Here is a 25146-nt window from a genome sequence, read left to right as displayed (position 1 = left end):
CCCTCTCCTGGTGGCACATTAAATGGCGAATACTTATACGTTCAGAGGAGCGTGGACAGTGAAGCAGATCCTGCTCCCACTTTGCTCTCCCGCAGCCCCTTCTGGCCCAAATTTCATTTCCCGGATCCTCATTTTCGTCCAGGCTTCCTTCCTATTATGGCTCAATGCCATATCCCCAACCGTCCTATTCCGGATCCCCATCCTCTGAGAAGGGCAAACAGACCTCTCCAGCTCCCCCTGACGGGGTTTCCTTCCTTCCCTCTTCCCGTTGCTCTCCCGGAAGGACAGGCTCTGGCTGTGAGGATCCTCCCCAGGGCCTAGGGTGGATTGGCCCTCAGTTGGAGAGAGCAGGGGTGAGTGGAGGCCAGTGCGCAGATGCAGCTCCTACCCGCCGCCAACCCCTGGCCCACGTCCTACCTCTGGCCTGGAACGCCCTCCCTCCTCAAATCCACTAAACAATCACTCTTCCCCCTTTTAAAGCCCTACTGAAGGCGCACCTCCTCCAAGAGGCCTTCCCAGACTAAGCCCCCTTTGTCCTCAGCTCCCCTTCCCTTCCACATCACCTCTACTCTCTCCCTTTGCTCTTCCCCTGGCCCCAGAGCACTTACGTATCTATAATTCTATTTATTTATATTGATGCCTATTTACTTATTTTGATGTCGGTCTCCCCCGCTCTAGACTGCCCGTTGTGGGCAGGGATTGTCTCTCTAATGCTGCGTTGTGCTTTCCAACGCTCAGTACAGTGCTCTGCACACAGAAAGCGCTCAATAAATATGACTGAATGAATGGAAGTATCGAACAAGAGCCAGGCAGGCCCCTCAGAGCCGCAAGGGTGGGGTCACTTCCCGGGGAAGGTAGGGCGGGAGGAGGGCAGGGTCTTGAAAAGGATAGAGGAAGAAAAAAGTCAAATGTCAGCCAGGGAAACCAGAGGAGGGTCAAGATTGAAAAAGGAAAGAGAAACAACAGTCCAAACGTACCAACGACCAGGATGGCAAAACGGAGTCAAAATGAGTCAGGCCGGGAGTTTCGTAGCACGCTTTAGTTAATAATGTTGTATTTGTATTTGTTAAGCGCTTACTATGTGCAGAGCACTGTTCTAAGCGCTGGGGTAGACATAGGGGAATCAGGTTGTCCCCCGTGGGGCTCACAGTCTTAATCCCCATTTTACAGATGAGGTAACTGAGGCACAGAGAAGTTAAGTGACTTGCCCACAGTCACACAGCTGACAAGTGGCCGAGCTGGGATTCGAACTCATGACCTCTGACTCCAAAGCCCGTGCTCTTTCCACTGAGCCTTTAGTTGACGAAGGCAAATACGCTCCCCAAATAACTTGCTACTCAAGCCCACTGCAGTCTCCCCATCAGACTGTAAACTCCTTGAGGAGGGGCATTATGTCTACCTACTCTATTGTTGTGCTCTCCCAAGTGCTCAGCACAGAGGAAGCTCGATAAATGCCACCACTTAAGATTGTTTACTGTCAAGCCAAGGGAATTGGACATTTTAAGATTCCTTGTAAATATCAATGAGGCCCATAGCCAAGTGGAAAGTCTTTGAGCTCTGGGAGTCCCAGCTCTGTCTGTGTGTCAGGCTGCTGTGTGACCTGGGCGATCCCTTAACCTCGCTGGGTTTGAGTTTCCTCAACAGTTAGAATAGGGACAAGATACCTTTTCTCCCTACGTCCTTGATCTTTGAACCCCATGGGGAGCGAGGACTCTGTCTGATTTGTTCACCTCATATGTACCCAAGGGTTTATACCATCTAGTACACCCACAGTAATAATAATTATGGTATTTCTTAAGCATTTCATATTTACTGAGCACTTACGACGTGCAGAGCACTGTACTAAGTGCTTGGAATGTACAGTTCGGCAACAGATACAGTCCCTGCCCAACAACGGGCTCACAGTCCAAACGGGGGAGCACTTTCATTCATTCAATAGTATTTATTGAGCGCTTACTATGTACAGGGCACTGTACTAAGCGCTTGGAATGTATAAGGAGCACTTACTATGTGCCTAGAACTGTTCCAACCACTGGGATAGATACAAGGTAATCAGGTTGTCCCACGTGAGGCTCACGGTCTTACTCCCCATTTTACAGATAGATAACTGAGGCCCAGAGAAGGGAAGTGACTTGCCCAAGGTCACATAGCAGACAAGTGTCAGAGCCAGGATTAGAAGCCACGACCTTCTGATTCCCAGGCCCGTGTTCTAGCCACTAGGCCATGCTGCTTCTCATACCGTAATACCATAATAATTATTTGAAAATGCATTTCTAGTACACTCGGGAGACAGTACAGCTATCGGTGATCCCATTAGTCTGTGGGGACTAATTTCCGGCACTTGAAAACTGGGGTGAATGGATAGGCTAATAATAATAATAATTGTGGTATTTTTTTAAGGACTTACTATGTGCCAGGCACTGTACTAAGCGCTGGGGTGGATACAAGCAAATCGGGGTGGACACAGTCCCTGTCATTCATTCAGTCGTATTTATCAAGTGCTTACTGTGTGCAGAGCACTAAGCGCTTGGTAAAGTAATACAACAATAAACAGTGACAGTCCCTGCCCACAACGAGTTTACACAACCCATCAGATGCGGGGGGAGACAGACATCAATACAAATAAATAAAACAGCAGATATGTTCATAAGTGCTATGGGGCTGGGAGGGGGGGGAAAGACAAAGGAAACAAGTCAGGATGATGCAGAAGGGTATGGGACATGAGGAAAAATGAGGCTTAGTCTGGGAAGGCCTCTTGGAGGAGATGGGCCTTCAATAAGGCTTTGAAGTTGGGGAGAGTAATCGCCTGGCAGATTTGAAAAGGGAAGATGTTCCAGGCCAGAGAAAGAACGTGGGTCGGGTCGGCGGCGAGACAAGTGAGATCGAGGCACAGCGAGGTTAGCAACTAAGCAGCGAAATATGCGGGCTGGGTTGTAGGGGAGAAGCAAAGTGAGGTAGGAGGGGGCAGGGTGATGGACTGCTTTAAAGCCAATGATGAGGAGTTTTTGATTCAGAAGTGGATGGGAAGCCACCGGAGATTTTTGAGAAGCGGGGTGACACGTCCTGAACGTTATTGTAGAACGATGACCCGGGCAGCGGAATGAAGTATGGACTGGAGTGGGGAGAAACGGGAGGCTGGGAGGTCAGCAAGGAGGCTGATGCGGTAATCCGGGCGGGATAGTATAAAGCGACTGTATTAACGTGGTAGCAGTCTGGATGGAGAGGAAAGGGCGGATTTTAGTGCTGTGGTGAAGGTGGGAACAACAGGATTTGGTGATGGATTGAATATGTGGGTTGAATGAGAGAGAGAGGAATCAAGGATAATGCCAAGGTTATAGGCTTGTGAGATGGGAAGGATGGTTGTCCACGTGGAGCTCCCAGTCTCAATCCCCATTTTACAGATGCGGTAACTGAGGTGCAGAGAAGTAAAGTGACTTGCCCAAGATCACACAGCAGACAAATGGTGGAGCCAGCATTAGAACCCTTGACCTTCTGGGTCCCAGGCCCAAGCTCTATCCACACCCTGCTGGCTACTAGGATTGTCCAAGATGCTTAACCCTTTGACGGGTTTCTAAAGGATCAACTTCCAATCTTCACAATTGACGATTCCTGCAGACATCAGCAACCCTTCAATAAGCCCGGGGGGGGAACACTCCAATCTGCCCAGAGCTTTTCTCCTCTCAGTGGGCCGATGGCAGCAGGACGCTGGCCACCCTTGCCGCCAGGACTGGTGAAGCGTCTGCCGTGTTAGGTTCTTGGGGACACATTCGGTGGGAAGTATTCTAATCCCGGCTCCGCCTCTTGCCCGCTATGTTACCTTGGGCAATCACTTAACTTTGCACCTCAGTTACCTCATCTGTACAATGGGGATTAAGACTGTGAGTCCTATGGGGGCTATGGACTGTGTCCAACATGATTAGCTTCTACCTACTCCGGCACTTAGTAATAATAATATTTGTGGCATTTGTTAAACATTTACTACGTGCCAGGCATTGTACTAAGCGCTGGGGTGGATACGAGCAAATTGGGTTGGACATAATCCCTGTCCCATTTGGGGCTCACAGTCTCAATCCCCGGAGGAGAGCCGGAGATGGAGCCGGAAGAGGACGGAGGGTTCGGGAACCCGGTCCTCCTGGGTCCGAGTCAGCCTTACCTTCTGCCGGCACGGCCCCGGATCCTCGTGGAGCTATTTGGATGACAAGAGGCGGCCGTTCGGTGGTGGCCTCCCAGCGCTTCCAGGAACACCGGTGAGCTGCTTCGCCCCATAATAATAATCATAATAATAACTGTGGCATTCGTTAAGTGCTTACTATGTGTCAGGCACTGTTCTAAGCACTGGGATAGACACAAGCTAATCGATTTGGCCAGAGTTCCCGTCCAACATGGGGCTCAGTGTCTTAATCCCCATTTTACAGATGTGGTAACTGAGGCCCAGAGAAGGGAAGCGACTTGCCCAAGGTCACATAGTGGACAATTGGTGGAACCTGTATCAGAACCCATGACCTACTGCCTCCCAGGCCCGTGCTTTATCCATTAGGCCACGCTGCTTCTCTGTACAGTGCCCGGCACATAGTCAGCACTTCAGCACTTCACAAATGCCTTAAAAAAAGGAAGGAAAAGACATGAACCCTGCCCACGAGACACATGCCATCTACTGAGGGAGGCACCCTGACTCGCCACTGACCTTTTTTCCCCAAACACTTTCCCGACTTTTCCGAAATTCATTTAGCGAGCTGACCGGGGAGGCTGTGGAGAGCGGGATGACACTGCGGGGTCTCCCGGTCCGGTGGGACGTGCCGAAGCCGGAAACGGCCCCCGCCATCCACCGGCTACTCTTGTGCCTGTGCGCGCGTCGTCACGGGTCACCGGTTCCCGAGGGGGCAGCCACGGCGGAGGGGGCGGCAGGGGGGACGGGTGGTTGAGGAGCAACGTGGCTTAGCGGAAGGAGCTTGGGCCTGGGAGTCAGAAGGACCTGAGTTCTAATCTCAGCTCTGCCACCGGCCTGCTGTGGGAACTCAGGGAAGTCACTTCGCTTCTCTGGCCACAGTTACCTCATCTGTAAAATGGGAATTAACACTGTGAGTCCCCTGAGGGGCAGGGACTGTGTTCAACTTGATTAACTTGCATCTACCCCGGTGCTTAGAACAGTGCTTGGGACCTAGTAAGTGCTGAACAAGTACTATCATTATTATTATTGCCATCTCTGATCAAATTCCCATGAGGGTGGAGAAGCAGCGTGGCTCAGTGGAAAGAGCACGGGCTTTGGAGTCAGGGGTCGTGGGTTCGAATCCCGGCTTGGCCACTTGTCAGCTGTGTGACTCTGGGCAAGTCACTTCACTTCTCTGAGCCTCAGTTACCTCATCTGTAAAATGGGGATTAAGACTGTGAGCCCCATATGGGACAACCTGATTTCCCTGTGTCTACCCCAGCGCTTAGAATAGTGCTCGGCACATAGTAAGCGCTTAACAAATACCAATATTTTTTTTTATTATTGAAATTTTCGAATGCAGATGTCGGTTTTAAGGCAGACGTGGAAATCTGGCACTGATCATAAAAGAATCAGGATATAAGCTAAGCTGCTGGAACTACCGCCATGTCTAGATACGCAGACACCGGGTGTTTGGTTTTGCAAAATAAGACTAGCTGCCATTTGAATGCAGAAGATGCCGTCTTTATTTACAAGCTAATAAAAAAATATCAAACTCAAGTTCACTGGCTATAATACATTTGTTGCCAACGTTATATCTTCTACACACAAGGAAGGATGACTGGGCCGATCGGATGACAACTTCAGATACTGCTCAACGTATACTCGAATCAAGAACACTTGGTAAGTTTCAGAAGGTGAGATACCAGAAACCCTTAATGTGGTCGGCGCTCTACCGCCAAGGAGATGCCACCGTCCTCGTGTGTGGTTCATTTCCCACCACCCGATAGCATTCATCTCTCTTCACGATCTTTGCAAAGGCTCCTCAATCCAATCATCAGTCCTACTCCCAGCTATTCCGGCAAGCCTAAGGAAAAGGTTAGAAGTCCAAAATATCTGCCCCAGAAGCCACGCTTTTCTCTTCCTGCCCAGTTTTGTCTCCTTTTGAGGCAAATGTGTAATTATCTTCACTCCCATAAGCCGATTCCTTTCGCTGTACAGGAGAAAATCAAACACTGCTTGCTATTAACCGAAGACACTTCAAGACCGCCTCGCTTCCTGCCCCCGGGGACTGATGGCTCCGGATCCCTGCACGGTGGAAATTTCTGTCAGCAAATTCTAGCTCAGCTCCGTCGTGCTGCTCCTTTCCGCTGGGTGTCGAAACCTGCCAGTTATCCCAGGGGGCAAGGCCTCCCCCACGGTCTGTCCCGAAGAGACCCTTGGCACTCCGCTCCCAAACCGAGCGAGGCCGGCTGGGATTACACGGGTTAGTGACCCGACGGGTCCCAGATCACCACCATCCGCCGGCTGAGGGATTTCCACTTCAAGGAGGGAGGATAGGGAAGTATTTTCCATCGCCCGTCCCATTTCAAACTGGTTACGAAAAAAGACGGTGAATATTTCCATCGCACCCAACTCCGGATGGCATCGCCGTTCTTCCTGGGGTCCTGTTGCTAGACTGGGATGACCCGTGAATGGGGTGGCCGACCAAAACCATCAACAGGCTCCCGCCTCACCCACCTTGGAGGTCAGTGAAAGATGAAATATGGTCTCCCCCCAAGTGTGAATATCCCGGTATCGAGTTAGTTCTGAAGATGGGCCTCAAAGGGTTTCCCCCAGCCCCACTGCCCCACTGGTCTTCACAGAACCATTTAAGATTGGCCAGAGTGAGAAACTTCTCATGAGCAGTACAATAATGGTTACACTGGCCAAGAGCCACCCACAGATCTCATTTCATGGCTGAAACATTAAAATGTCTTTTGTGAAAGGCCCGTTTGAGCCAACAAGGAGAGGCACCTTCCCGACTCAAACCTACTATTAAATATTAGCGTTTGCTTGGAGACACGGTGTGTGATTAAAGAATTAAATGAACCAGAACCACAGACAATATGAGGTGTATTAATATTTTTTAAAGGAACATATAGGAGATATAGTAAGCTTGGTGGAGTGAAAGATGCCACCCAAAACAAAAACCCCATATAATGAGCAAGAGTTAAACTCGAGATTTATAAATAGCAAACCAGGAATAGAGTATATATATATATATATATACACACATTATGAAAGATTTCTCTATAAACAAATATATAAGTGCACCCAGGGGACACCACGCACTGTGCTTGACATCAAAAGTTCCGAACACGAGCCTGGGATAAACTGCTATCATTTTAAAGGCCTCTTAGATTTCTTTCCTCCGTTTATACATGTGCCTTAAACAGTGATGATCACCTCTCCACTCCACTGTTTTGATTTTGCCCCTAGGGGATAGCCTGCAGAGTAACAGAAAAGAGTGTAGTCACTGCATGCTTTACCCAGATTAAAAAATATGTCACGGCACCGGTGGGCCTATGTGTGAAGACCGCTCGGTATCTAACTTGTCTACAGACGACATGAGAGAAAAATACGACAGATTCTTGGTCACGCTTCTGGACCCTTCCTCCGTGCCCTATGCCCTTAGGGTAGAGCGAATAGCAGCCATTTTCAGGGAAGAGGAAAAGGCATTGGGTTTCCACTTCCACAGTTTCAAAGTTTAACCTCAGTCCCCAGACCGTATCATAGTACGTCCAACTTTGTGAACAACTCAAAATACATAAAGCCATCTCTGATCACCCCGACCAATTACCACTGAAGAATGAACACCCCAAGTGTAATAATACTCCAATACTGGTTGCGGGGACCGACATAATTCCAAACACACTTTTAACACTAATCTGCATTTACTTTAAATGTATTTTTGGTAAATATTTCGGGTGCTGCAATGACTGACAAGGTTTTACTTAAAGAAAATGACTTTTTAACTAAGTAACAGGGAAAACTTCCTATGCCTAAAATGATCAATAAGAAATGATTCAGGAATTAAGATCCACAATAAATAGGAAACTACATCATTCCTTCAGTTCTTCATTTTTAAAACAATGTTTTTAAAGTAAAACCTCCTTTTCTGCCATGAGCAGAAAAGCAATTTTTGCCATTTCAAACAGAAAACGCAGGTTCACATTAACTCACTCTTCTGCACTTGGGCAATCACATTCTTATTAAACACTGTCCTATGGCTACGGGGAAAAGGAAGAACTTGAAACAAAATATGAACCATTACGTGCCTTAATCCCACTCGGAATATCCCTTTGGAACCACATGCTTTGGTGCTTACCGTTTAAGAAAATAAAAAAAGAGCTCTACATGCAATTTGCCCATTATGGTTTAGCACAGAAAACAAGAGAGTTTTAGACATTTAGAATTGCTCATGGTGAAGCCCTGAGGTAATTGCCTTTCACTTCGGCAACAGACAACACAGCCTCCCTTCGATTTTAGGTAGTGCTCATCACTCCCTCCCCTAGCGAATAAAATCCAGAACAGTCTACCGATTATCAATCTTGACTGCAGGAGGTGGTCGATTCAACAGACCGTCTACGACAAAGACTCAGCGGACTCAACTAGCTTGGATGTGGAGTCATCTAACGGAGTGTCTCTTGAAGTTCCCAGTTCTCCATTTTCACGGCCATCTATTACGGGCTTCTTATCGAAGCCTGAAAGGTAGACAAAGGAAAACAAATCATTCGCCTGTTGGCTGCAAAACTAGTTTGACTGGGCTGAGGGAAAAAAAAAAAAACCCCAACAAAAAACAACCCTCCCCAGGATGAACCATCTCCTGTGAAAGGGAGGCTTAAAAAGGTGTGAGAGAGGGAGGGCAATTTCAATGACCTAGTAGTCCCCTGGGCAAGAGAACTCTGGCCCCATTCAAAGCTGGGATGAATCACACTCAAGGTATTTCCATACATTACAAACCCTCTGTCAGTAAGCTAAGAGCTGTGCTGATTTCATAGGTAACCCAGCAGGAAGGGCTGGCCACAAAATGACAACGGGCAAATACCTCGATTTGTGAATTGGCACTGAGTCAGCATGAGATTGCTCCACCGGACATGAGACATCCCACCCAGGGAGTGAGAAATCCCACCTGTCTGAGCTTGAGAGCCTTTCCCTGCTACAACTGACCACTGCCCACACCCCACTTCCCTGAGCCTATAAAACTGACCCTGCCACCAGTCTGGGGCTTTGCAGGGGTTGAAGAAATAACATTTCATGCCTATTTTCCGGGGAAATTTCACAGCTTATTCAGGTGAGGGGGGAAGCCTTCCAACCTTCCTAAATGGGGCCAAAAGACTAGCTATAGGAGGCTGAGTGGGGACAGATGAGGCTCTTCATATAAGCCTCACAGTGATCGATCATCAGATTGAACCGTGAAATCCAGATTTCACAGTTATAGGGGTTTAGGGTACACCCATTTCTCCTATACCCTGGGAGTAACGTCATCACGGAATTCTGGGTTAAGGAAAACCTGCGCCGCAACATCCCCGGTCTTGGCGCTGCCCCCATGTGCTCACCCATTTCTCCCTACACAGCGTGGCACCTTATCCAAAGTGGAGCCACACTGTCAGGAGAACATTCCCTGATGTCTTACCAGAATCCTCTCCAAAATCTAGTCCGGGAAGACCGCGTGCCCCTCATCCCCGGAAAGGCTGCGAGCCACCTTAAGAGTTCGTATCCAAGCATTACCTTGTAACAGTCTGACGTCCGCACTGGCCCCTCTTCGATTAGGACCGGGATTCCCACCTTCCTCCAACTCATCAAGATACAAGCGGTAACGGTGCCCGCTCTCATCTTCGTATTCCACATTTTCGTCGTCAGAATCCACCTCGGGAGCCACGTAAACCACTTCAAACTCAATCTCCCCTCTCTGAGATGTGGAAAACAGAAAAAAAAAAAGGAAAAAATCAATTCACTGGCAGAAATACCAAGCTGCGAACTCACATTTTTCCAATAAATGGTTTCGCCATTCCAGTGCCCGTTGAGCTGGTACCAAGCAACCCAGAAAAGACCCATTAGGCATTCCCACTGAAAATATTTATCTTCTTTCATTACCAACTGAAACTTGGCCTCTATCTGCTTAGCTATTTTGCATTTCATGCAGCAATTCAGCAAATGAGTCTCGATCATAATGAGCATGCAAGTCCACGCCTCAGGTCATTTAACATTAAATCTACCTGGAACAACGCAGAGAGCTTAACCCTTATGCAAAAGTACAGGCTTGCTGTCCATTTATCAACTCTTCAAGTGTTGTGTCTTCCCTGTGCTGAAATCTCATGGGATGATTAACTGGCAGACTGAAATGCTGGACTATTGCTCTACTAACTGTCTGTGTGCCAGGATGCAGCAATATACCCCAAGATCTAGGTAACCCAAGCCCCAATTAAACTCTGTGGCTTCAAAACCCATGGAGAATACATGTTACTTGGGCCCCTGTTATGGTATTTCAATTCAATAAAAAAAGGAAATTTCAGGCAGTTTCGATCGAGATGATGAAGTGCAGACGGTGGACAACAGCGTTGAATAACTTCATTAAAATAGTGTTTGAAAGTGCAAGTTGGTTGCTTAGAACAGCGCTCTGCAGGCTGTAAGCGACAGATAAAGACGAATGATTCAAACATTTATAGATAGGTGGATTGAAGTTAATGGAAACAGGCAATCTCCTGTTTCCATTAACTTCAATCCACATATCTATAAATTATATTTATAATAATTATAAATATATTATAACATATAACAATATTATAAAAATTAATGTCTCTCTCCCACACTTTAGAATATATGATTGCTGTGGGCAGGGAACATATCCGCTAACTCTGTTGTACTGTACTATCCCAAGTGTTCTGAAGTTACAAGAGTTATGTGACATTCAAATATCTCCACTCCAGACTTGAGGCAGAAATGGATACATGTCTAAAGTACACAATTATTGGAGCTTCTAGAGTTTCACAAGGTTAGGGAGGACCTTGGGTGGGCCGACTTGCAATGACAAAGCCTGATACAAGTACAGTACAAGGATGGGACAATCAGAGCTAAAAATCAAATGAGTGAAATGGTCACAGATGCTAACTAGCAGGATTTTCCATCCAAAAATGTGAGCTTTGACACGATTAGCAAGGTCAGTGAAGTCCCAAGAAAATGCTCTTTTGAGCGCAATTCTGTTCCTCAGCGCTGCTGCTTCCTTCTGAATCACTGGACAGTAATTGTGCCGCTCATTTTGCAGGTCTTTGAAGCTAAGCTCGTTGTGGGCAGGGAATGTGTCAGTCTATTGCTACATTGTACTCTCCCATGCTCTTAATACAGTGCTCTGCACACAGTAAGCCTCAAAAAATGCGACTGAATATTCCTTAGAAAATCCTTTTTTGTTCCTTTTGACAATGGAAAGAGAGCCTTTTCTGATTTTTGTTTCTTAGGACTTTCAAGCACCAAATGTCAGTCAGGTGTTGCAGAATGCGCTCCCAACCTTCGGTAGACCTGACAAGGGATGAGACAAGCTGCCGGCAAGACCCGCTATTGTGAGAACTGGGCTGTCTCAGTTTTCTACCCCAAGAGGCTCGGCGGGATTTATAGGAAATCACTTAGGGGTTGCCATCAGTAAAACTATCAGCCAACATATGGACTCTTCGGCATGGTGTAGTGGAGAGAACATGGGCCTGGGAGTCAGATGGTTGTGGGTTCTAGTCCCGGCTCTGCCGCTTGTCTGCCGGGTGACCTTGGGCAAGCCACTTCACTTCTCTGGGCCTCAGTTACCTCATCTAGAAAATGGGGACTTAGACTTTAAGCCCCGCGTGGGACAGGGACAGTGTCCAAGTTGATTTGCTTGTATCCACCTCAGTGCTTAGTACGGTGCCTGGCACACAGTAAGCGCTTAACAAATACCACAGTTATTATTATTATTACTCAGATCATTTGCCCACGGGGTAAAAACCTAGAAAAAAGAGACAACAGAGAACAGGAGAACCCAGGAGAGCGCCCAGGCAGAAGGGATCCGGGAGGCTCACCTGCTGGGATAGAATGGTTACAGCTTCTCGATGCTTGGCATCCCTCAGGTTGACGCCATTGACGGCCAGAATGGCATCGCCCACGTGAAGTCCTCCGCAGCGATCCGCGGGCTGGCCGGGATGGATTTCCGAGATGAGAATCGGGACGCCGTGTTCCTTCCCGCCCTAGTCGAGGGAGAAATCACAGAGTGGTTCGGGGTTGGGAAAAAAGGATCACGCACCTAGTGGCAGGCGGGAACTTCTCGTTTTCCCCATTTTCTTGGCTACTGCCCGGATGGGAGATGCCTCGTGGTGGGTTATGAGGCTCAGGAGGTTGAATCCTATAGACGGTTTGACAGTCACCCGTCTGAAGGGCACTCAGGGTCAGCTCAGTGGGGTGAAAATCCCTTAATTTCTCTGGGCTTCACTTTCCTCCTCTGTGAAAAGGAGATAAAATACCAGTTCTCTCTCCCTCGGTCTGAAAACCCTCATCTATCCCTTTAACCATTATCTACCCCAGTCAATCAGTGGTACTTATTGAGCACTTACTGTGTGCAGAGCACTGTACTGAGCACTTGGGAGAACAATTCACTCATGTGGCCAATAGTTTGTCACTGCACCCTGAAAACTCTGGAATTCCTGAACAACCCCATCACCCTGATCTCAAATGTGGAAAGCCCCAGTGTTCAGCAGTTACTTCACAGTGACCTGAGGGATGGTGTGTTTCATCACTTCGTGCAATAACATAATTGTGCTATAAATCTCTTTGAAGTTGCCATGCACATTTCTCCAAAGCACATTCTACATACGGCTCAAAAAATATCGCTGGATGCTGGGTTTTTCTTGGGTGGTAGGGAGGAAGAGGGGTTGTTTTCCTTTGTTTTAAAAAAAATTATTAAAGCTTTCTCTGTACCATAAAATCCCTGTACTTTTCAAAGGGAGATTCTGTGATTGCACTTTTAATGCTGAAAAGTATGACAGAAAAAAAGAAAACACCTTGTCTAAGAAAAAGCTAACTGTCCTAGTTAATTGAGACTGAGGCGGGTTCCGATCATCAAAATTTCAACTACCCAAATATATTCAGTTTGTCTCTCTTCCATAGGCTTACACCCAGTTTAGTTCAGCTATTCAACTCACGTTTGATCATCGCAACTGGCCTCAGTCCAGATATTTGGCTGTCGGATGAATCTTTGGGGTGAAAATCTTGTAATGCTTAAATAATCATAATAATCTCTAAAGTGGCACCAATAACTCCGATTGAACACTAATGTCGGGGCAAAACGGGGATGGTGAAAAAAGGAATGAGAGATTGGGCGAATTAATTTCTTACCGTGATCGAAATGCCTAATCCTTCATGATCTTCTTTCAAAAGGAGGACTTTTCTGATTGGACCCACCCCTTGGCTCTTCTTTAGAGAATCTTGATCCTAGTTAAAACAAAACCACAAAATGAGTTGGGATTACTGAATACGGCAATTACAAGTGCATGGCTTTAATCTACCCCAGGATCCCCCTATTTGTTAATTAATGGGAAATTTCCACCCTAAAAATGGCTGGCAAGAGCGGGGGAGTAAATGAAAACAGACCCTGGAAGAGCGCTCTCCTTGGATGGTTGACAAGCTACTCTTGAAAACAGAGTGAAGCCCTTCTCACTCGGAGCATCGACGAACGCAATTTCCCACAGGGTCAGACAGGGAGAAGCAGCACGGATGCCCATTCTTTCCGTCCCCGGGCAGGCACTGCCGCATCTCTGTCCCGTCCACCTCTGCCGCATCTCCCCCCGCCCCACCGACCTCTCGGCTGCCTGTGACACAATCGACCACTCCCTCCTCCTACCTGGAAACGTTATAGTCCCGCTTCGCCCACCACTCTGACCGTTCCCTCTTCAACCTCAACTGCTAGGGTCTTCTTTCACCTCACTTCCCCTAACCGCTGGTGTCCGATCCCTTCTTTTTCCTCACTCCCTCAGGAAGGCCCATCCCTTTTCAGGGCTTCTGCTACCGCCTCTAAATGGAACAACTTCCCCTAGATTCATCTCTCCAGCCCCCTCCTCTCTCTTGATCTTGTGGTGGGGGTAAAAAGAGGAACCAGGAGGGGAAGGGAAGCCGTTGAGGGCAGGGATTGTCTCTATTTGTTGCTGAATTGCACTTCCCAAGTGCTTAGTACAGTGCTCTGCACACAGTAAGCCCTCAATAAATACGGCTGAATGAAAGAGCGGTAGCAATGAAGGGAAGAAAGGGGCCGTTCCCGAGGGCCCAAGCAGACGTACGTGTCCGGCGGGAGCCTGCAGAGGCCGTTTCAGATCGTTTCGGCCCCTGCAGGCTCGAATAACCGTCTTGTGCCGATGCAGGTGTATTTCGGCTTCCAGCTGGTTCCAAAGTTTGTCATGGGCTGGTCCCTTCATATCTCGACCCAGCAGCTGGATCTGTTGGACCCTTCGAACCGAGAGGGGAAGGAATAAAGACGTGTTCCACGTTAATCAGAAACCAAAAACTGAAGACATCGGAGAGAAACGGCTGCTGATTAAACTATAGTCTTCTGATTCTGGTCTGCAAGCGTGATGCTTACCAACGTAAAATAGGGTAACAGGACATTTGGGGTCAATTCCTACAGATTTGTTTGTGCCACCCCCCAAAAAAGTCTTCCTGATTTGGCCGAAAATCCCCCAAGCTTAGAGGAGCTAGGGTCTCTCTGGATTCCAGTGCTGAAACTAGAAAATATTTCCTCCTGGAACACCTGTGACGTCACACCCGTTCCACTGGGAAGATGCCCTAGCCTCACCCCCGGCTTCTACCCTCCAAGCAGAGGACAGAACCCCCCGGAGAGGGTCCGTTGCCCATCTGCCCCGTCCCCCAAGCGCCCAGAGCGGCTCTTTCCAAGCCTGGCGGGAAGCCGGGGCCACGGTTCAGGTGGTACAAGGCCCTCCCGCTCGAACCCGAGGTTTTCTCCCATCCCTCCCGCATCCCAGCGGCAGGAGGAGGGAGGATCGCGGGGAAGCGCTTGGTACAGCGCTCTGCACACAGTCAGCGCTCAATAAATACGACTGAATGAATGAAAGAGAGAGCAAGGGAGCAGGCCACTGCTTCTCTAGCCTGGAAACCAGGCGTGGAGTGGGAGGCGGGACCTTATCTAATCCCCCGAGGTGTATCCTCTCTCACAGTTTAGTACAGTGCTCTGCACACAGTAAGAACTTGCTAGATACCAAGGACTGGAGGCTAAAACACTGTGCTGGCTGAATTGACGGGTGCAGCCCTGCATTCCTCAGCTGCCTCTCCCCCGGTGGTTCCCGTGGTGCTCTGAGTGGCGGGGGGAGAGAAAGGGGCCGGTCTGTACCCAGACCATGGCCGACTCCCTTCCCCCGCCCCTCGCAGAGAGCCCCGTTTCCGGCTCCGTCTGCTGGCATCGGGGGTTGGCGTCAACAGTCCCTTTCTGACTCGAGGGCACCGCTCCTCACCAAACAAAAAGGCTGCCGCGACCAGCATCCAATCTGTACGGTCGGAAAGGCGGCTGCAAGACTTTTCTTTACCTCGGAGCTGGGTTCCAGCCTGTCAGCCTGATTTCCACTACTGGATCTACCCCAGTGCTTCGTTCAGCGCTTGATATGTGTTTAGTGCATATGATGATGACGATGAAGATGATAACAATAATAATCACGGTACTGTGATCATCCATATTACCCCGCCCACCCATCGGATCGGTAATGACCCGGTGCTGCGGGAGCTAACTAGATACCTTCAATGTTTGATTAGATCCGTGCCTGAATGAGCTAACAGCTGGGCTCAGAAAAACACTCCACACCACTCTAAATGTTTTCCAATCAACCTGAAAACTACAATATTCATGTACCGACACCCAGGCTGCAAAATGTCAAATGATTCTCCGGTGGAAGATAACCGCCGCAGTCTTCTCCCTTGCTGTGCAGGGCTACTTAATTAAGGCGCCGGAGTGGATCGGTGCAGGTGAAGCTATCTCCCCTCCCCCACGCACCTTCCCGCCAGTTCTTTGTCCAGGTACTTGGCGGCCAGCCTCGCCCCGTAGACCTCAGCCTGGAGAACAGCAATGTGCCGGCGAAGGGCTTCGTTCTCTTTCCTCAACAGTTTCACCTCGGCTTCCAGCTGCGCCTCTTTGACTTTTTCTTTCTTGTTGGCTTCGAGCTCTCTCTCCTACCGTAATTTAAAAATGCAATTTACTGACGGCGCTTTATCAAAAGAAGACTGCGGCAGCAACCGCATTCCACAACCTTTAGAACCAACCACACGGCCTTCCAATCTACGAGTGTACAGCAAAAGATCTTTCCCTACAGCTGCTCAGAGTGGGGCGGGCATCTCTCCTTCAAGGTCAAGACGTGTTTTCAATCTGCAAAACTCTCCTTGGTCATAGCATCCCTCCCCAACTGTCCCATATGGAAGACGAGCCCTTTAATTGGTGGAGGAAAAACTGCGTGGTTTGTATGTGTGCTAGATCACGGGCACTCCATGAGGCAGGTCTGCTGAGAGTCCCCTGCCCCTTTTATTAAAGCAGCAAATCTGGAGACTGTCGGGACAAGAAGCTGATTGATCTAAGAAACCCCCCACCCCCAACTTCCCCTTTTTATAAATTGGACAAGGAAGTCGTTAGCCACTACTGAAAAAATTTGCTGGCAACATAAAACGTCAAATAATGCTGAGGTACGATTTTGAGGAAAACGGCAACGAGAGCCATAAATGAGGATTGAATTTAAATTCCAGAAGGAGGAGGTTTTGTTTTCTTTCCCCTTTTAGGCTAAGGAGGAGGGAGCAGAGCCAAAAAAGGAGGGGGGAGGAGGGACGGCACTGCCACAGAACAGACGTCACCGTATTTTCGCTGGCAAAAAGAGGCAGGAGACAGCACCGAAAGGCCTAAATCTCATTTAGCCCAAAGTTTCAGCTTCCACCAACAGCAGATAGCAAAACGGATGTATTCACTTCTCCTATGGCAGTGCTAACGAGCTGTGAAAGGGTCAAAAAGCAGGAGAGAGAAGGAGGAATCATCTACCCGGAAAGGCACTGGCATTCGGAGGGGACTTTAAATGCAACTCACCATATTCTACTATGAAAGCAATTTAAACATTTTTTAAAAAATGAAAATTTTAAAGGCATGCCGTACTCAACTTCCCAATTCAATTAACGATGGCGAAGCAGCATAAAATAGTGTAGATAACCAAGATCCCAAAAGCACTTGGTTATAAGACTAAACTAGTTAGAGGTTGAAAGCGGTGATCTCCACAAATAGGGAAATCCAAGGAATTAAGATGGAGTCTAATTTGGCACAGAACACATCAATGTTCCGTGCCTGCTAATTCTGCTGTACTCTCCCAAGCGCTTAGTACATTGTTCTACACCTAGTAAACGCTTAATAAATGATTGATCGATTGATATATAAGCTTCTCTAATCTTTCCTTTAAGAGCCTACTACTCCTTTTCTCAGAGTTTTCTCAAATTATAACTTTTTCCCTAGTGATTAAAACCCTTATGAAAACCTAAATGACTGTTCCACTCAGCCATCTTAACTGTAAGAGACATTCAAGTACCTTTTCTAGGTCTTAAACAGCCAAGATGGAGTTCAGTTTGACCAGATGACTGCAATTATTCTGCAATAATCACTTCAACATGTAAAGAAGGGATTCTCGATGATTGGTCCTAAATAATTCCTGGCTTTTCCTAGGTAACTAACTACTCTCCCTTTCAATCTGACATCTCATTGTCACCGTTTCGGCACCCTCTGTAGAGCTGTCTCTTGGCAGCGATGCAGAGGAAGCAGTGTAACCTAGTGGATAGAGCACAGGCCTGGGAGTCAGAGGATCTGGGTTCTACTTCTGACTCCATCACTAACTTGCTGTGTGATCCTGGGCAAGTCACTTCACTTTATCTGCAAAATGGGAATTCAATGCCTGTTCTACCTCCTACTTGGACTGTGAGGCCCACGTGGGACCTGATGAGCTTGTATCTACCAGCGTGGCTTAGTGGAAAGAGCCCGGGCTTGGGAGTCAGAGGTCGTAGGTTCTAATCCCGGCTCCGCCACTTGTCTGCTGTGTGACCTTGGGTAAGTCACTTAACTTCTCTGGGCCTCAGTTACCTCATCTGTAAAAATGGGGATTAAAAAATGTGAGCCCCACATGGGAGAATCTGATTACCCTGTATCTACTCCGGCGCTTAGAACAGTGCTCTGCACATAGTACGCGCTTAACAAATACCATAATTATTTTTATTATTACCCCAGAGCTGAGTAAAGTCCTTGGCACATAGTAAGCCCTTAACCAATACCACAATTATTATTATTACTATTATTATTATTATTCAGAGAGGAGCCCTGACAAGTTATCCTTATGTTTCACTGCCCTGCCAACTTTTCATTCACTCATTCATCAAATTTTCTGCCCGCCCATGCCCCAACCCACAAGAACCCAAACAATCAATGGTATTTACTGAGAGCTTACTGTGTACAGAGCACTGTACTAATAAACACTTGGGAGAATTGATAGATAGAGCTAAGAGTCTAGTTCTGGGGACAAACATTAAAATACAGTAGAGATAGGGGAAATGGCAGAGTATCCTTATACGTACGAAACTGCTGCGGGGTTGGAGTGAATACTGGGGTAGTATTCAGGGTGCTTTAGGGTACTGACTGAAGTGCACGGGTAATGCAGTAGGGAAAGCAAACAGGGTGGAAAAGCTGGTTTGGTGGGGCAGGAGGGAAGGAGATTTCTCAATCTGATCTGTTGTCGTATGGTAATGCTGCAATGGGAACTAATAATAATAATAATATCTGTTAAGCACTAACTATGGGCCAAGCAGAGTACTAAGCACTGGAGGGGGGATACCAGCTACTCAGGTTGGATACAGTCTCTGTCCCACTTGGAGCTCAGTCTAAGTAACGTAGTGGGTAAAGTACGGGCCTGGGAATCAGGTGGTCATGGGTTCTAATCCCGGCTCCGCCACTTGTCTGCTGTGTGACCTTGGGCAAATCACTTTACTTCTCTGTGTCTCAGTTACCTTATCTGTAAAATGGGGATGGAGACTGTAAGCCCCACGTGGGACAGGGTCTGTGCCCAACCCAACTTGCTTGTATCTAACCCAGTGCTTAGGACAATGCCTGGTACATAGTAAGTGCTTAACAAATACCATAATTATTATTTAGTAAGCTAACTGATCCCACAGTGATGATTTGTAGGGGAGCCTCCTTCTCCTTATGACTAAGATTCCCAAATTTATTGACTTTTGTTTTAGGTCATGTATACCACATCATTTGGTTAGAACAAATGGATCCCTCAAATGCAGAATGACACGAAATGGAAATTTAAGTTGTCTCTACCATTAGATTTCTCCCCGGGGAAAATTTTTTCTACGGGGGATTTCAAGGATTTTGCAGATGCACATCAAAATTTATTGCTATTGTTCTTGTCTGTCCGTCTCCCCCGATCAGACTGTGAGCCCGTCAAAGGCCAGGGACTGTCTCTATCTGTTACCGATTTGTACATTCCAAGTGCTTAGTACAGTGCTTTGCACATAGTAAACGCTCAATAAATACTAATAATAATAATAATGTTGGTATTTGTTAAGCGCTTACTATGTGCCGAGCACTGTTCTAAGCGCTGGGGTAGACACAGGGGAATCAGGTTGTCCCACGTGGGGCTCACAGTCTTAATCCCCATTTTACAGATGAGGGAACTAGGCACCGAGAAGTTAAGTGACTTGCCCAAAGTCACACAGCTGGCAAGTGGCAGAGCCGGGGTTTGAACCCATGAACTCTGACTCCAAAGCCCGTGCTCTTTCCAGTGAGCCACGCTACTACTGAATGAAGGAATGAACTGTACTGTAAGGCCTTTCAAACCACGACGTACACTGCACAGTTCAAGCCTTTCTCTGGACAGGCACAGAAACAGTATCTGTTAATCACCAAGACGTAGACCTGAATGAAGCATAGGCTAGATTTTTCAGAAGCCTTAAAGCTGAATCTTGGAAACTTTGAGAAATATTATGGTCAGAGTAAGTTAAGAGCTCAGATGAACGCATTCTCTATACATAGGGCTTTGAGCTCTGCACAGTAAAAACACTACGCAAGCCGAACAATAAAAATGATCAAACCAGCAGAGAGAGAGAGGGGCCTCTTTTGGCTTAATTTCTTAGGCAGTAGAAAATTCTGACAAGAAAAATGATACCCAAAGGGCCCTCGGCATCCATGGCCTCTGAATCATATCCTGCAGATCCGGAGCTCAAACTTTTGAGAGGGGGCTAGCTTCAGCCCATCTCCTGGCCCCAGAACTCAACAGGTGCCACTTGTGGAACTTTTACTTGCCCGTGCAGAGAGTCCCCACTGAAGCATCCCTCTGGTAGGATTGACATCCGCGTCAGTCCTGCACGGTGGGGGCTGAGCCACGGTCCTCTCCTCAACTAAGAGGAGCAGGAAGTTGGGATTCTCCCTTTCCATGGCCCCATAGGTCACGACCCAGGGAGGCAGAATAGAGGAAATGCCACAATGCCTCAGACTTGGGGCCAGATTCACCTTGGCTAGAGGCCCTCCTGAGGATAAAAGGTCCTGGGCACCCTCCCCCGCTGATGCCTTGACCCCAAACTCCCTCTGCAGGGTTCCTTAGGTCAAGAATGACCCAGACGCCTCCCAGGTGGCTACTGTCTCCATTAGATTACAAGCTCACCAAAGGTAAGGATCCCCTCCTAATTTTTCTGTCTCCCAAGTACTAGTCTAATGCTTGTCACACGGTGCTCAGCCAATGCAGAGCACAGATTGATGATAACAATAATAATAATACCAATGGTCTTTTTAAGCACTTACTATGTCCCAGGCACTTTTCGAAACCTAGGGTGGGTACAAGCAAATCGGGTTGGATACAGTCCCTGTCCCACATGGGGCTCACAGTCTTCATCTCCATTTTACAGCGGCGGGAACTGAGGCACAGAGAAGTTAAGTGACTTGCCCGAGGTCCCACAACAGACAAGTGGCGGAGCTAGGATTAGAATCTAGATCCTACTGACTTCCAGGCCTGTGCTGGATCCATTAGGGCCTGCTGATTCTAACCCAAATCAGAGGAATTGGGGTATATTGGATGCCACTTCCCCATATCAAGAGGATAAAGGCATACAGTGAGTCTTCGGTGAATTTCTGATTTCTGGTCAGACAACACACCTCACGTGAGATTTCAAGACTGTGGACGGTGGCAGTAAAAGAACACGGTAAGTCTCAAGACTCAGAACACTTTCAAAAGCAGAATATGTGAAGCTTCGAAAAGAAGATGTAATGTTTTTTAGTCTTAAAGATTCCTTCAAATATACAACTGTCACTTCCAAACTATTTTAACAAATGCCTGTTTTTACAACACAAATAATAATGTTGGTATTTGTTAAGCGCTTACTATGTGCAGAGCACTGTTCTAAGCGCTGGGGTAGACACAGGGGAATCAGGTTGTCCCACGTGGGGCTCACAGTCTTCATCCCCATTTTACAGATGAGGTAACTGAGGCAGAGAAGCGAAATGACTTGCCCACAGACACACAGCTGACAAGTGGCAGAGCCGGGATTCAAACTCATGACCCCTGACTCCAAAACCTGTGCTCTTTCCACTGAGCCACGCTGCTTCTCTGAAACGTAGCCAAGGATTTCCTGAAGATTTGTGTCTCTAAGTACCATTAGCTATTACTGGCCTTGCTGTTTCACTGCCTCTGGATTTTAAATGTTAATATTAATAATTTTCGTATTTGTTAAGCGCTTACTATGTATCAAGCACTGTTCTAAGCGCTGGGTAGATGCAAGGTAATCAGGTTGTCCCAATCACAGTCTTAATCCCCATTTTCCAGATGAGGTAACAAACACAGAGAAGTTAAGTGACTTGCCCAAAGTCACAGCTGATAAGTGGCAGTTCTTCTACAACACTGCCCATTGTATCCACTTCAGGTCATCCACTGTTTTAACTTAACAAGGATGTTGGCCATCATTAGAAAGAGTTGCACCCATATCTAGACTTCCTAGCCAGTCAACCATTCATTCAATCGTATTTAATGAGTGCTTACTGTGTGCAGAGCACTAGGCGCTTAGGAAACTATAATGCAACAATAAACAGTGACCTTCCCTGACGACGAGCTCATAGTCTAGAGTGGGGGAAACCAATCTCAATACAAATAAATAAAATTACAGATATGTACCTAAGTGCTTTGAGGCTGGGACAGGGGAAGAGCAAAGGGAGCAAGTCAGAGCAACGCAGAAGAGAGTGAGAGATGAGGAAAAGTGGGGCTTAATCTGGGAAGGTCTCTTGAGGAGATGTGCCTTCGATAAGGCTCTGAAGCTGGGGAGAGTGGTTGTCTGTCGGATTAGAGGGAGAGCGTTCGAGGTCAGAGGCAGGACGTGGACAGGTGAGATGGTGGCACAGTGAGAAGGTCAGCACTACAAGAGTGAAGTGTAGGCTGAGGTGCAGAAGGAGAGAAGTGAGGTAAGGTAGGAGGGGTCAAGGTGATGGACTGCTTTAAAACCAGTGCTGAGTTTCTGTTTGATAGGGAGGTGGATGGGCAACCACTGGAGTTTTTTGAAGAGTAGGATGACGTATCCAGGACGTTTTTGTAGAAAAATGATCCGGATGGCAGAGTGAAGTATGGACTGGAGTGGGGAGAGACAGGGGGCTGGGAAGTCAACAAGGAGGCTGATGGAGTAATCCAGGTGGGACAGGATGAGTGATTGTATTAATGTGATAGTGGTATGGGTGGAGAGGAAGGTGAGGATTTTAGCAATGATTTTAGCTATCACCCTGGCTTCCAGCTGGGGAAGTTGCAGAGAGGAGTAGGGGTCAGAGGGGGGGGAGGCTAGGGTGATCTGGCTATTGGAAGGCACAGGGAGGCCAGCTTAGACTCTAAGGAGGTAGCCTGTCTCTCCTTTGATGGCCTAGTGGAAAGAGCACAAGCCTGGGAGTCAGGGGACCTGAGTTCTAATCCCAGTTCTACCACTTAACCTTTCTGTGCCTCAGTTATCTAACCTGTGAAATGAGGATTAAGATTTTGAATCCCACACCTGGGATGGGGACTGCGTCCAACCTGATTAACTTGTATCTACCCAAGCACTTAGGACACTGCCTGGCACATAGAAAGTGCTTAATGAATACCATTTTTAAAAAAGCCTCCATTAGGCTGCTTGCTGCCTCTGCTTATGACGGGACCAGAGTGAAGGTACTAAATGTGTTCTGTGACTGTTTCATTTGTTTGGACCTCTGTCACTTATATGGGATGGTGATTCTGTACAGGTTGCCTAACGGCAATAACTTTAAACTCTTTTACTTCAGAAAAACGATTTTCAGAATAGTATCTGAACAGGGCATACTCACTTTAACCTAAATTCCTAAAATCATCTATAAAACTGTCGGATTTAAATGATCCAAACAATATAAGGCCATTTGAATCATGAAATTCCTAACAAATCAGACAAATGCCCACACCCTATCTCTCCAATTAATTTTCTTTAGTAAATAGAGTGCTGAAAAAGTCTGATTCCTTCACTAATAGAACTTAAAGGGGTAAACACGTTCTGCGTTTAAGACATAACTGAAACAAGTAAGCTAATAGGAACAATTTTTTTGCCCTTGGATTGTATCCAAGTAGTAAAACAGAAAACAAGCAAAATAAGCACTTTATGTCAAAGAAAGAGGAAAACACAAAACTATTTAACACGATAGATTCTCAGACTTCCTGTAAAACTACAGCAGTTTCAAATTGCAACTTCACTGCTGCAAGACCAGACAATCATTGTTTAAACTTTTAAAAAAGTGGTCTGATAGATAACAATCAGTGGAATGAGCAGCACACATGCAAATTCTTGTGGAAGTTCAGCAAAATGACACATTTGACGAACGGGAAGCTAGCCAGTGTTCTGATAAAATGCTTAAGTACTCTTTTGCATGAAACAAAGCACTGGTTTAAACAAGCCAAACAGCATACTTACCAGCTCCTCCACAGAGAAGACAGACTTAAGATACAAGAAAAAAAGTACGTAATTAGAAAGACCAGAAAATATCCGCATACTTAGAAATGAACTTTGTGGCTCAAACATTGGTTAGAACAACAATTAGTTTCTTTTTGAGCTTAGTAAGAAAAATGTCACTTTTTATCTAAAGGATGGGTTTGCTTGTCACAAGTTATTACAAGAATTAGTGAGTTTAATGGATGAAAATACTTTGAGCTGCTCATACCGCAAAACTGCTTTCCAGAAAACCTAATCAAGAAAATGAGCCAGGTTGTCTCAAAATCCTGAAAATTCCATTCACACCCGGATACAGGGCATGGTTATCTGGGATAAACCGTCGGCTGAAAATCAGCTTCAATTCAAAAGGGACCGATGACTCTCATAGGGTCCTTTTTCTGGGCCTCATATTATAGAACTGGGATGGGGTGGATGAGGGAGGGAGGGCCGAGCAGAGCTGGGCTAAAGTTGCCTCTGTTGCCAAACTGTACATTCCAAGCGCTTAGTACAGTGCTCTGCACCATAGTAAGTGCTCAATAAATACTACTGAATGAATGAATGAATGAATAAAGTTAAGGTCTGATGGTCCTGAAGTCAGTCGATTCAGGTCGACTCCCTGTACCCTATCACCACAGAGAGAACAGGGAGAATGAGAAGGAAGAGAGAGGGGAGGAGGAAGAGATAAGGAGAAGGATGTTCAGCAGGAAGGGCTTGGACACAGGTCCTTGTTGAATGGTGGTGGGTGGCCACCACGTCCATGCCACCTCCGAAGCAGCCGAGGTTGAATGTTCTGTGACTGCATCCCCATTCCCCATGGATGCTGTGCCTGGAGGGAGAACTATCTGTGTCAAACCCACACCAAAGGAATGCTGGGGTCACACACTTGGAGAAAGAGGGAAGCTAGAGGCATGACCAACTTTATTCTCTCCCTATCAGGGTGAGGAAAGAGGCCCTCAAGCCACAGGTGACAGTGACCTCACAACCAAGCCAAGGACAACACAGGGAGGAAACACAGAGTTGGCCAAATGGAAAGAACTATGGGTCTGAGAGTCAGGGGACCTGGTTCTAATCACAATTCTATTACTGGCCTGCTCTGTGACGCTGGGGAAGTTGCTTCACTTCATCGCACAAATGAGGATAAAATACCCACTCTCCCTAATAATAATAATTTTAAAAATAACTGTGAT

The 25146-nt window shown here is 47.1% G+C and overlaps 1 protein-coding gene across 3 annotated transcripts in view; it reads right to left on the bottom strand.

The window, feature by feature from the left end:
* Positions 1 to 5649: 5649 nt before the first annotated feature.
* GOPC (golgi associated PDZ and coiled-coil motif containing) overlaps positions 5650 to 25146 on the bottom strand; it is a 50989-nt gene continuing 31492 nt past the window's right edge. Inside the window, exons 3-10 of one of the 3 annotated variants that reach the window (XM_029054648.2) lie at positions 23942 to 23965; positions 15978 to 16153; positions 14260 to 14425; positions 13322 to 13417; positions 12013 to 12177; positions 9701 to 9881; positions 8509 to 8673; positions 5650 to 7416 (exon numbers count right to left, since the gene is read on the bottom strand). In XM_029054648.2, the coding sequence (XP_028910481.1) occupies positions 8555 to 8673; positions 9701 to 9881; positions 12013 to 12177; positions 13322 to 13417; positions 14260 to 14425; positions 15978 to 16153; positions 23942 to 23965 (927 nt within the window). In that variant the 3' untranslated portion in view covers positions 5650 to 7416; positions 8509 to 8554. Of the gene's footprint in view, positions 8674 to 9700; positions 9882 to 12012; positions 12178 to 13321; positions 13418 to 14259; positions 14426 to 15977; positions 16154 to 23941; positions 23966 to 25146 lie in introns of all 3 variants that reach the window. The other 2 variants (XM_029054643.2, XM_029054654.2) reach the window with 2 other exon arrangements.

Source organism: Ornithorhynchus anatinus, chromosome 2 (genome assembly GCF_004115215.2).
Source record: "Ornithorhynchus anatinus isolate Pmale09 chromosome 2, mOrnAna1.pri.v4, whole genome shotgun sequence".
Lineage (NCBI taxonomy): Eukaryota > Metazoa > Chordata > Mammalia > Monotremata > Ornithorhynchidae > Ornithorhynchus > Ornithorhynchus anatinus.
This window is presented reverse-complemented; position numbering and strand designations above follow the sequence as displayed.